Raw genomic sequence first — 12159 nt, 5'->3', positions numbered from 1 at the left:
TTGATTTGTTATTTATATTCTTGTTCTTCTGTTCAAAGACGATCTAAGGTGCTTGTGTCAGTGATGACTGTATCCTCTATCAGAAGCAACAGTTAATAAGGTAGTGGTCTAATTACACCGTAGCCCCATTTTGTGGGGTTTTGCTGTACACATGTTTGTGCACACATGAACACAACCCTCTCGCTCCCTTGCTGTTGTAGCTGACCGGAAACCAGCAAGTCCCGGCGTTTCATTAGCGCTTGCTAGTGAACATCGGGTCGACCGACAATCTGGACTTTCAGGCCGGGCTGGTTTGGGCCGAGCTTAGTAGAACTAAACGAAAAGGGGACGAAGGAGCTTTCCGAGCAAATTATCAAAAAACAATGCGTGCAATAATCCAAACCAATTTTCTCCAGGCGCAACTTGAGCTTGAGAACTTTGGCATCTCTGCATTCTACGTGCACCGGATCGTGAGGGTTCAAACCGTACGTTACAGCTCTAACCTCGTTAAAGATTTTTTATTTAAAAGCGGTCTTATTTAAAAACACACATTTTTATAATATATGAAAATGCATAAATCCATGAAACATTGTGTGAGTCATGACGACGATCTCCTTCAAGTCCTTCCTGAGTCGAAGGAGAAAGAACAAGTCCTCATCTGGTTTTTAACCTGAACAGAAGAACATGAGATAACACGTTCAGCCCCGCAGCGCCACATGGTTCTGTTTACACGCTCACACAGGATCACACAAACATGGCTGGAAATCCAAACAACAGCTTGTTTGGAGGAGCTCCATCACTTCCTGATAAAGAAATAAAAAAAACCTCAGGCCCCCTGCTCCTTCTCTGCCTCTCACCCCGAGACTGACTGAGACCCCAAACACCCAACTCCCCTCTCTCCTGGAAACTAAAGCCGAGGAGAATATGTTTGTGTGTGTGGGAAACTCCAGTGAAGCTCAGCCAACCCCTTCGCTAATCCCCCAGAGTCTCCCACAGCTCAGGAGTGTGTGTTTGTCTCTGTGTGTGTGTGTGTGTGTGTGTGTGTGAGACGGTGAAGCGAGGGTCCCACACTCTGCAGTCAGCCCACCCATATTTCATGTTTTCTTGTTCCGCTCGGCTGCTCACTCGCCTCTCAAGAAGGAAATTCCACCTCTCGCTCACCCAGACCTCGTCGTCCTCGTGACCGGATGGTCACATGACCGGATAGCCTACGTTTCCCACAGTGCAAAGGGGCCTTTTCAGTTTTATTCAACGGAGGTTCCTGCTTGGTGCAAACATACAAAACATGTTTAATGTCTTGGATTCTCATTTTTACTCACGTGTTTGTCTTTGATATATCTTATAGCATTTTTTGGAGGGGAAGAATTTCTCTGCCTCTGTATTTGTTGCATATAACAATAATAGTGAGAAATGAGCATTGTGCACTTCAGCTTTCCTCGTTTTAAATAGTCAATGTTTTTTGTTTAAAGGATCTGGGGCTAACGCATTTAAGCCCATTTAAGATCAGTTTACAAAAACTAAAGGTGCAAAAGAGGTTAAATGAACCGTCTCATAATAATAATCTCACCAATAGTAACAATAAACTTTATTTATAGAGCAGATTGCCGCTGATTCTTCACGTCTCGAGTCTAGTAAAAGGAGGCGAGCGTCCTTCACGACGGTCATTAATTCAGCCTTCTGCGGCTAAATAGGTTTTAAAACCCATTAATGACGCTGCCTGAGAGGAAACGCTCTCCTTCAACCACTCTGAAGGTGAACTCAAATTCACATTTCAGTACGAGCGGGAGCCTGCAGGCCTGAGGAAAGACACGCGGCGCTTTACGGAGTTTACTTATGGTGTTGCTGGTAGTAGTCTTCCCATTGATTCGCTCCGTTTTGTGGGATCATACGGCTCTGGGGCTCTTTGTCTCGGCAGCTTCAGCCTTGCTAACGGTCCTCAGTGGAGGCTTCACACAGAGAGCTGCCATCTGTGGGGAGCAGGGCGCTGCCAAAGCAAACACACTTCACACACACACACCAGAACAGACGGAAACACACCGTCAACACACACACACACACACACGTTTGTACTGGCTGATAACATTCAGACATGATGCCCAATTGCGGCCAAAATGAAAGGCCTCAGTATGCTTCAAATGTTGCTTGTTGTTGATCATCTCGTCCCTGATTCCACCGAATTGACGAGAGGGCTGCATCCAACTACTTGAGTGACTTTCTAGAACAATCACATGCATTGTGATTGTTCAGGTGTGTGGAGGCGTGGACGTAGACGAGGCTTAAACTCTGCATCAACCATTTTAACCGCAAGACAAACTGAAATACTCACGGAAACGGTATCAAGGACGTTAAGTGTTGGATGTCACAAAACTGAAATTGTCTTATTTCCGGCCGCCCGACACAATAACTCTTTTCTTACATGCTTACAAGCTGCGCACAGAAACTTAGGAGTGACTTTTAAAAGCGACGTGACACTGGAGGAGAAGGTCAATAGAGTTGTGTGCAGAACGCAGCCGTAGATCCTCAGGTGAGAACCCTCTGGTTGATCCACCAGACTCAAGATGAAAGAAGACTGCTCTTTCTCTATTAGGGCGCCTGAGGAAATGAGTCTAGCTCAATCAGTTTTATCGGTTAAATCCCTTCTGAAAACACACTGTTATAAACAGGCTTTTATGTGAGTTTAGTTTTGTGAAGTTTTGATCTGTTCTTAATTGTATCTCTGTTTAATTGTATCTTTTTACCCAATATATTACCTTTTATTTCTATTCTTTATTGTTGCTGCTTTTGGGTTTTATTGTATGTAACTTTGTAAACATTGTTTTAAAAAAACTGCTAAACAAATAAAGGTTATTCATTCAAATCATCATTACCACCGCCCTCTGGACGCTGAAATGTGTCAGAAGTGTAACGTTGGTATAACGGTATACGCAGAAGTCCCGGTTCAGTTCATAGCCCGGTTCAGGAGTCACGGTTCGGACAGACAAAGTTTTTGGAAAACTATTGTCACTATAAAAACAAGGAGCAAACACTTCTGTACTAAACTGTACGAACACTGAAGGCAACAGGTCACAACAGGCTGGAAAACTGAAAAAGCATCTCTTATGTCATCAAAATGAAGATATTAAATGGTGTTCGGCACATAAACCCGTTGAATGCGTGTCAGCACGTTGGATGTGTTTCCACAACGGTGGAGGAACGCAGACACACTGTCTTCATTTTAAACTTTAATTGCACTGCAGCATGTGTTTCCACAGATGGCACGCAAGCCATGAGCCCGAACAAACACGTTTATGCTCAAACTGCTGTTCTTTGCGTTATTCTCCGTAAAGGCCAGAGGGCGTACAAACAAGATATACTCTGAAGAAGCAAGAAGTCAAGATTGGTAGCGGCAAAATGCCTTAAACCAACCTTCTCAATGAAAACAAATTCAGAGGCACACGACGACGCGTCGCAACAACTTGCGGAGCTTTTTCGCACAATGACGGCGTCAATTTCTGGCTCGAGCACACCTCACGCCAGCTTCACTATAAGGAAAGTATAAACCAGGACCAGGAACCAGCATGCGGGTCTTCCTGCTCCAGCGCTTCATACAGCATACTAGTGTGACTGACTTGCATGCCAATCCACTTGTTGTGCTAACCTCAGCACATGTTGCTAACCGCGTATGGCAAAGTTCAAACCCCGCCTACTTTCACACCTGCGCACCAATCAGCATCCAACATGCACTTCATTTGAAGCATACTGAGGCCCTCAAAACATGAAATCTAAAAATCTCAAACACACATTTCGTGTTAAACACATGGAGTCAAATTAGGCAACCCCGTAGTTACTAATAGTAACCTGTGTTCTTTCTCTCACAGTGAAGTGGAGACACAGTTACGTTGAACCCGATCCTCAGCAGGGTCAGATAACCCGGGTCACTTTCTTCACACTGACTGTAAACAGCGGCTGTCCTGCTCTCCCATGATGCCACAGGACAAACCATTCAGGCGTGTGTGTGTGTGTGTGTGTGTGTGTCTGCTCTGCTGCACACCCACAGATTCCAGTATTGTGTGTTGCTCATTCATGCTGCCGTACGAGCTGCTGGCTGTCTGTTTAAATCCTAAACACCATCAGGTATCAAGATATCCCAGGATGCAGACTCTGCACACATACACACATGTGTGTGTGTGTGTGTTGGACTGTGACAGACTGAGTGTATTCTCAGTGTGTGTGTGTGTGTTTTATGGAGGCTGTGATGGATCAACAGCTACCCCTGCAGACAGACAGGCATCACTGCTGGTGTGCTGTGCAGCCTGCTGTACCCATAATGCCACAGGGCATGATGTTTGTTTCAGTCTGTTTGTGTCTGTGTGACTCAGCGTCAGTCAGACAGGAACATATTTAACACTTGAATGTGTGCTGATCGCTGAGGGGGAAACAACGGCAACTGGACTCAAACACATTTAAGAAGTACTGACAAAATGTATAAAAGAGTTTATACATCTACTAATGAATTTATCTTATTTATTTCACACAAATTGAAACATTTTCTCACTTGCTTGTAGTTTAAAGGAACAGTGTGTGACATTTAGGGGGATTAATTGGCAAAAATTGAATATGATATTCAGAACTATGTTTTAATTAGTGTATAATCGCCTGAAACTAAGAATCGTAGTGTTTTATTTAGCTTTCAGAAAAAGCCATTTATATCTACGCAGGGAGCGGGTCGTCTTCCAGGGAGTCCGCCATCTTGCACCGCCATGTTTCTACAGGAGCCCAGAATGGACACTGGCGAGAGAGATTTCTGTTATCTGAAGGTAGGGATGCATTCAGAATATATATTTTTTTAAAGTAATTATTTAGCAATGTAGTACAGAAGAGTATTGATAAGGGTAGCTCCAAGTTGTATTAAAATCCTGTAACTACCCCCTACCTGAAGGCCACCGTAGATCTCCAGTACGTTTGGAAAGGGAGGGGTGAGCAGACAGGTATTTAGTTGGTTGCAATCTGCAACAAACCCCTAGATGCCACTAAATCTTACACACTGTGTCTTTTAAGTTTTGCTGAAGTTTAAATAGTACATTTCATTACATGTCCTCAATGTGCTTCACATTCAAACACATACAGCAAAAAGTAACATTTACATTAAGAATAGGACATCAATACAATAAAATGCAAGAATCACATGGAAATGAAAAACAAAAAAAGACCATAAACTCATGATAACAATGTTTACTGAGGTAATAACTCGAGTGAGAAGTAGAGTCACTTTCACATAGACTTCCATACATTCGGAGCAGAGTCGCCCCCTGCTGGCCGGTAGAGAGATTACATGTTTAAGACGCCTCTGTATTGGCTTCACTTTTCAGAACCGGAGGTTGCCGCCTGTGTGTAACTGATAAATGTCTCAATATTTGAATGCAATTTATAATCAAAAATCACGTAGGTGATATTGTTGAATTTCAAATCACTGACACTTCTTCAAGCACTCCACCAGTGGCTAATTTACAGCTCGGTAATACATGTGAATTGTTTTGAATTTTATAATTCCAGTCAGGCACTCCACAGCCGTCTACAAGCGGTCTAACGGAGGGGTCCTTCCGGGTCCTTCCTGCCCTGAGCCGCTCCGAACAGCCTCTCGACGTAATAACCGACCACCGGAGAAGAAGGAAAAACGGTAAATTAACCCCGAAATCCTCCTCGAACCGACCGGGTCCCGGGAGTTATGATGGGCAGTAGGACCAGTGCGCTAGCCGCGGGGGTGTGCGGCGCTCTGCTCGTCGGTTACTGCATTTATTTCGACAAGAAAAGACGGAATGACCCCAACTTCAAGAACAGGCTGCGAGAACGTGAGTGTTGACCTCTTCTTCCCTTCTTCCTCACGTTCATCAGGCCCACGAGCTCAGATCCGGTCCAGTGTGTTCTGGTTCTGTTCGTAGAGGCTGACACAGGATGAGCTCGTGTCAAAGGCTCTGACGTCCCGGGAACAACCAGTTTGCAGCAGCATACAGTGTGTATATATATATATATATATACACGTATATATATATATATATGTGTGTGTATATTTATAGTGCACATAGTGGATAGTGCAAACAAGAGACATAGTAAAAAAACAAGATCATAACAAGTATTATAACTAAGTAATAAAACAGTAAAGAATATTAAATAAGTTAAAAAAAATCCACAATAATTAAAATATTATATATACAGACAGAATAATTGTTGTGTGTGTGTATATATATATATATATATATATATATATATATATATATATATATACAGTTGCTTGCTGTCACAACACTATCCTTGCTAAAGGGCTCCTCAGCAAACCGGCAACACAGACTCATTCATCAAGCTTGTTACACAACGACACAGTCGGCATCACTGGCAGCTGGACTTTGGAGATTATGGTGTTACTCCGTGAACCTTTAGGACTAACACTTTAGCCTTTTGTCTCTGTGGGCGGAGGACCAACAAACCTCTGAGACACGAGTCTTGTGAAGTCTATTAATTGATTCAGAACCTCCAGTTTCTGACTGGTTGATGATTTTTATGAGTAATTTCCACTTGTTGAGTTATGTGTCAAAGTCAACGTCTGATACAAGAAGCTTTTATTGTGAAGCAGCAGTCACAGGACTCACAATACATTTGTAATGAAATACAACGTCAGTGTTTAGTGCTCAAGTCAAAGCTAACTCAGACCTTGTGTTCAACAACCACTTTATTTTGCAGTTTTTATTCAACAATCATATATTTACAGATTTCTTTGACTCATAAGCCGTCTCACCAGTATTCATCTGTAGACACTATAAGCATGTAATAATCATCACTCTTAAATGAATCTTCATGACACAATCAAATAATCAGCAATATGTTTTTCTGCGGCTGCCCATCAGATAGAAAAACAAATACAAATAATCAAGATATTTTGCAGTATTTCTTTTGAGTTTTCTGCTAATTTACTCAAACTGCAGCTTGACATATTTGGTGTCTTTAGAAACAATGATTTCTTCTGGAAGTGAAAATAAATGTGTCGGTAGATTAAACAGAACGTGAGTCATGATGTGTTAATCGTGACTCACGGGTTGAGGCTGAATATGTTCCCCTGAATGAAGTGGGAGAAGTGATCAGTTTACTCCGACAGGAGAGACGATCAGAGGTGCAGAGTTTTTACCACCATAATTTTGACAGGGACTGAAGTATGGGAAGAGTTTCTCATTGAAGGAGCAGCCAGTGAAGGAGTAGATAAGAGCTGCAGCATCTACGTCATAGAAGGAGACCAGACCCTCCTCATAATCCACAAACACCCCCACCTTCTGAGGCTGAGACTTCAGAGAGAGAAGAACTGAAGGGCCAGTCGCAGCTTTGTACTCATTTCCATTTCGCAAAAATATGGTCCAGTAACCATCCTGAGTTCTCAGTGTGACGTGTGTCTTCCTGTTGATCGACTCTCTGACCACTCCTAAATCCCAATCAGACTTTCCTTTAACTTGAACCTCGTAGTAAAATCTTTCTGAAGAGAAAATCTCTGTTCCTAAAACGCAGGGATTGAGAGAAAATCTCTCTGGATTGTCGGGGAGACATTGCCGTACCTTACCAGTACGTACTTGTTTCCTATCAGCAGACAAGATGAGACTGGGATTTGCTGTATCAGGATCAAGAGTCACATCCACTGCAAACTTCTGGACCGTCTTCAGCTCAGCTTCAAGCAGCTTCTTTATCTTTCTACTGAGCGTCTCCTCCAGCTGAACCACAGCTCTCATCACAGTCCCCTCATATGATGCTGGAGGAACACTGACCTTTGTCCAGTCCTTGGTGGGTGGTGGGTGGTGGATGTTTGAGGACTGAACACTCTGGAGAACATGGAGGTGGTCTTCAGAGAGTGAGAGCTGAACCACCTCAGTGCTTCTCTTCATCAGCTCAGAGATTTCCTGTTCCAGCTCTTTGATGAAAGCTTCGGCCTGTTTTTCGTTTCTTTTCTGCTTCTCTTTGATCGTGTCGATGAGATTGGCCTGGCCTCTCTCAACAGACTCCTTCAGATGAGTGAAGACCTGAACACCTTCTACTATCTCTCTGTCTGCATCTTCCTCACTGAGGTCGACTGAGTGTTTGATCTCCTGAATCTTCAGTCGTCTCTTCTGGATCATCTGCTGAATTTCAGCCTCTGTCTTCTTCAGCTCCACCTTCTTTCCTTCATATTCTTCTTTCAGAGGAACAAACTCGTGTGTCTTATGATCTAAAACGGGACAAAGCATACAGACACACATCTGGTCGGTCTTACAGAACAGCTCCAGAGGTTTATCGTGCTTCGTACACATCCTGTCTTCCAGGTTCTCCACAGGGTCGATGAGCTGATGTCTTTTCAGACCTGACATTGTCAGATGAGGCTCCAGGTGAGTCTCACAGTAGGAGGCCAGACACACCAGGCAGGACTTCAGGGCCTTCAGTTTGGTTCCAGTGCAGACGTCACAGGGAACTTCTCCTGGTTTGGACTCTTGTTGCTCTGAGCTGCTGGTTTTCTGTTGAGCTGACTGTCTGAACTGAGCAACCATCTCAGAGATGAAAGTGTTGATCCTCAAATCTGGTCTTGAGATGAAAACCTCTTTACACATGGGATACTGGCATCTGTCACTAGTATTCCAGTGTTCAGTGATGCAGTTTTTGCAGAAGTTGTGTCCACATGGTGTGGTGACTGGATCAGTGAACACATCCAGACAGATGGAGCACAGAAACTGATCTTCAGATGACAGATAGTTTGCAGCAGCCATATCTACACAAAGAGTGGAAGAAAAGAAAAAACATTTTATTCAAAATAGAGTTTAATTATTTGTTTAAAAAGGAAACAAGTGTGATTCTTTTTATATCTTTTAACTTGTAAGTAAGCAACCAAGATCAAAGTCGTGCTGACAAGCTCAAGCTTGCTACTCTTGCAAAGCAGCACAGAATAAGTCTAATTTGTGTTGAAGAACAGCACTGCTAACACATTTCCTGAAGCTGCTTCACAATAAGAGCCTCCCGCTGGTTCGCTGGTAGAAAACTTTTAATGTGAAACAACAAGAGGCAATAAAGGAAGCGATCAGTGAACAGTAATAACAGCAGGAAAGTAGCAGTGAGACTAAAGTTCAAACCACAGAGATTCAGCTACAAGTTGCTAAAGTCCTGAGACTGTTCAAAGCTGTTAAAGTGAGTTACTGTATAGTGGGACTGTGGACAAACACACAGAGTTATATTGTGAACAATTGATCAAGTATGAAGTGAAAAGAGTGGAACTTCCTGCCTGAGTAAAGTTACAGTTTTGTGTTAATCCTGGTTGTTGAAAGTGTAAATATGATCAGCTGTACTCACCAGTGTTTGGAAGAGACTCTGCTGTGTTGTTGAGAAAGACCTGATGAAGTCACTTTGACTTTTCTTTGAGAGAAACACAGAGACTTGTCTTTACTGCAGTGTGTCTGACACTCTGACAAACTTATCTTTCGTTTCTGGAGTGTGACGTTGAAGCTCTTCTCTTCACAGTGTAGCTTCGCCTTTTACCTGGTGAGGGTTTGTTTCCTCCCTCTGGTTTACACGGAGTAGTCTGGCTTTTTGCTGACAGTCAGTCATGTGACCCTCATCATATTTGTCCCAGTTGTCTCTCCCATACACACCCCAAAGCCTGTCAAGGACATAGTAGGGCTGAAGTTAACATGACACAAAACTAAGTTTGTTGTTTTAAGGGGAGTTATGTGCTTCAACTATCTCTTGGACTTTAATTCAGTATAAAGGTGATCATCTGGACTCTGACTGTACGTGATGTTTGTTTTTGTGTTTCTGTCGCAGGGCGGAGAAAGCAGAAGGCAGCCAAAGAGAGGGCAGGTATGGCAAAGGTGAGCACAAACCTGTTGTACCACTTCCTGTTATCACCTGTCAATCAATTCAGATTAGTGAGCTGTATGGTGTGGGGAGGAAACCAAGATTTGAAATAGTCAAATATTACTCAGTGACTCTAAAGTTTTATAAAATCTTACCTGATGAAATAACAGTCACCATACAATAAATATTATTATTATTATTATCAGTGACATTTTGTTTGTTTTTTTATTTACAAAATCCTCTTTATTAACACTGTGTGCTATATAACTATAATAATAATAATAATAATATTTCTAGCACAATTGTTAGGCTTTTATTCCGAAATCAGCACATCTTCAATTCCTGTTTTATTCTGACAGTTTGATGGCAACGGGCATTAAGATGTATCATGTAAACATACAAATGAAAGAATATGATGATTAATCTACTTTAACAGTCACCCACTATATACTTTTATTTTAAAGAGGACTTCAGTGATCAGCTGGTGGCTTTTATCTGGCTCCTTATTGGATAATGGTGATTGAAGGAGGGTCGCTCCCAGCATGCAGATGAAGTTTAACTGGCTCACAGATCAGAGCTCATTACTGATCACCGTATGATGACTTCCTGTGAGGTCTGACCACAGAGACCCCAAAAAGAAACGGTGAAAACCAGAGAGAAGAGTTTTCCTTCCGGTGGCTGACCGTTGTTTGTCATGCAGCTCCCGGACCTGAAGGACGCTGAGGCGGTGCAGAAGTTCTTCCTGGAGGAGATCCAGCTGGGGGAGGAGCTGCTGGCTCAGGGTAACACCTCCTCACACCAACACCTTCTTTACAGTCACAGTTTGATTTTCACTCGTGTGGTTTTATTGTTTCTCAGTCTTATTCCAGGCAGCAGTGAGTTCTGTCAGTCTTTCCTCTGGTCTCTGTGGAGTCCGTCATGGTGTCTTTATACTTTACGTCTGGTCTTTGTGCTTCGCTCCACAGGAGACTATGAGAAAGGTGTGGACCACCTGACCAACGCCATCGCCGTGTGTGGTCAGCCTCAGCAGCTGCTGCAGGTGCTGCAGCAGACTCTGCCTCCGCCCGTCTTCCAGATGCTGCTCACCAAACTGCCCAGCATCAGCCAGGTAGGCCCAACACTTCTCTTTATTCTCCATGTGGATCTCCATGAGTCCTTCTGTTCTCCACACAGAAACAACAACAACAACAGTTTAAAATCACGTGTTATCAATGAAACAAGGAAAGGAAGAAACGAAACAAGCCGGTTTGTGTTCTGCTCCTGTCCTGCAGCGTATTGTGAGTGCACAGAGTCTGAGCGAGGACGATATAGAATGAGGACCAGGAGGAGACAACCCCCAAACCCTCACCCTCCTCTTCCTCCCCTTCCTCTTCCTCACGTGGACCTTCCATGACGACCCTGCCAACGCCTCGGCCTCCATCGCTCCGGCCGACGTCCATCACTTCCTGAAGTGGAATTAGTTTTGTATTCCTGGTTTATCCATGACAGTAGTGTTTTGTTTTTTGACTTAAATTACCCGTTTTGGGGTATTAAGAGTATCTGGATCATAACGGCCAGAGAAACACAAGAGCCCGTCCCCACTTCACCATCATTAGGTCTGTACTCATCAAGTGGACCGGGTGTTGACATGAATCGGCTCCTTCCTTCAGGGTGGTGTAGCACACGTCCTGACGGCATCATGTACCAGCTTTACACCGTCTGACATGTTCGTACCAACCATCTTCATGGTTCTTCTGATATCAGTCGTGGAAAGTTACAGAAACAGGAATCTTCTCTTTGCTCGGATGCGTCACAAAGTATTTATTGTTTTGTTTTTTGTTATCAGTCGTCTTTCTGTTCGTTCTCGACTTGGAAACACTTTTGAAAAAGTGATGAAAAGTTTTGTTTTTGTCATTTTAAAGAGGACGACCCTCTTTAGGAAAATAAAAAATGTGAACAAACTCTGAAGTCGTCTTGTGAGTTTATTTTAAATGAAATCACGCCTCCTCCAGTTGTTGCTCGTCTCTGTGCACGTGTCATCGATATTTAGAAAGTAGCTTCTAGTGAGCAAACATTTAAAATAGTCGTCCTACAACGTTTTACAACAGGTCGTGTCTTCATTTCTGTACCTATTATCTCACAGGACAAACAAAAGAGACATCCTAGAAACTACAGCAAAGATCTTCTCCTACAGAGAGATTCATCCACAGCAGGGAAACACTAAACTTCTTGTCCTGCTGCTGCATCACTTTCTCTTTGTCTTTGTAAAATGTTCAGGCTAAATAACTGTGTTGTTTGCATCACGTTCAGATTTTGCCACTTTCGACCCCTCAAGTTTCTGCGTCGCCCGTCTGTCTTGCGTTGCCTGGA

The 12159-nt window shown here is 43.2% G+C and overlaps 2 protein-coding genes across 2 annotated transcripts; one reads left to right on the top strand and one right to left on the bottom strand.

Moving 5' to 3' along the window:
- The first annotated feature begins 4676 nt into the window (after positions 1 to 4676).
- Positions 4677 to 11753, top strand: LOC142949842 (mitochondrial import receptor subunit TOM20 homolog). The gene is made up of 6 exons (XM_076091681.1): positions 4677 to 4775; positions 5512 to 5807; positions 9778 to 9824; positions 10511 to 10592; positions 10776 to 10918; positions 11082 to 11753. The coding sequence occupies exons 2-6, from the start codon at positions 5684 to 5686 to the stop codon at positions 11124 to 11126; spliced, it is 441 nt and encodes a 146-aa protein (XP_075947796.1). The 5' UTR covers positions 4677 to 4775; positions 5512 to 5683; the 3' UTR covers positions 11127 to 11753.
- Positions 6556 to 9427, bottom strand: LOC142949841 (E3 ubiquitin-protein ligase TRIM21-like). The gene is made up of 2 exons (XM_076091680.1): positions 9307 to 9427; positions 6556 to 8731 (listed from the first exon to the last, which is right to left on the bottom strand). Exon 2 carries the CDS (start codon positions 8727 to 8729, stop codon positions 7089 to 7091), a length of 1641 nt encoding a protein of 546 aa, XP_075947795.1. The 5' UTR covers positions 8730 to 8731; positions 9307 to 9427; the 3' UTR covers positions 6556 to 7088.
- Positions 11754 to 12159: the final 406 nt, after the last annotated feature.

Source organism: Anarhichas minor, unplaced genomic scaffold, assembly GCF_050575085.1.
Source record: "Anarhichas minor isolate MPS153535 unplaced genomic scaffold, ASM5057508v1 ptg000014l, whole genome shotgun sequence".
Lineage (NCBI taxonomy): Eukaryota > Metazoa > Chordata > Actinopteri > Perciformes > Anarhichadidae > Anarhichas > Anarhichas minor.
This window is presented reverse-complemented; position numbering and strand designations above follow the sequence as displayed.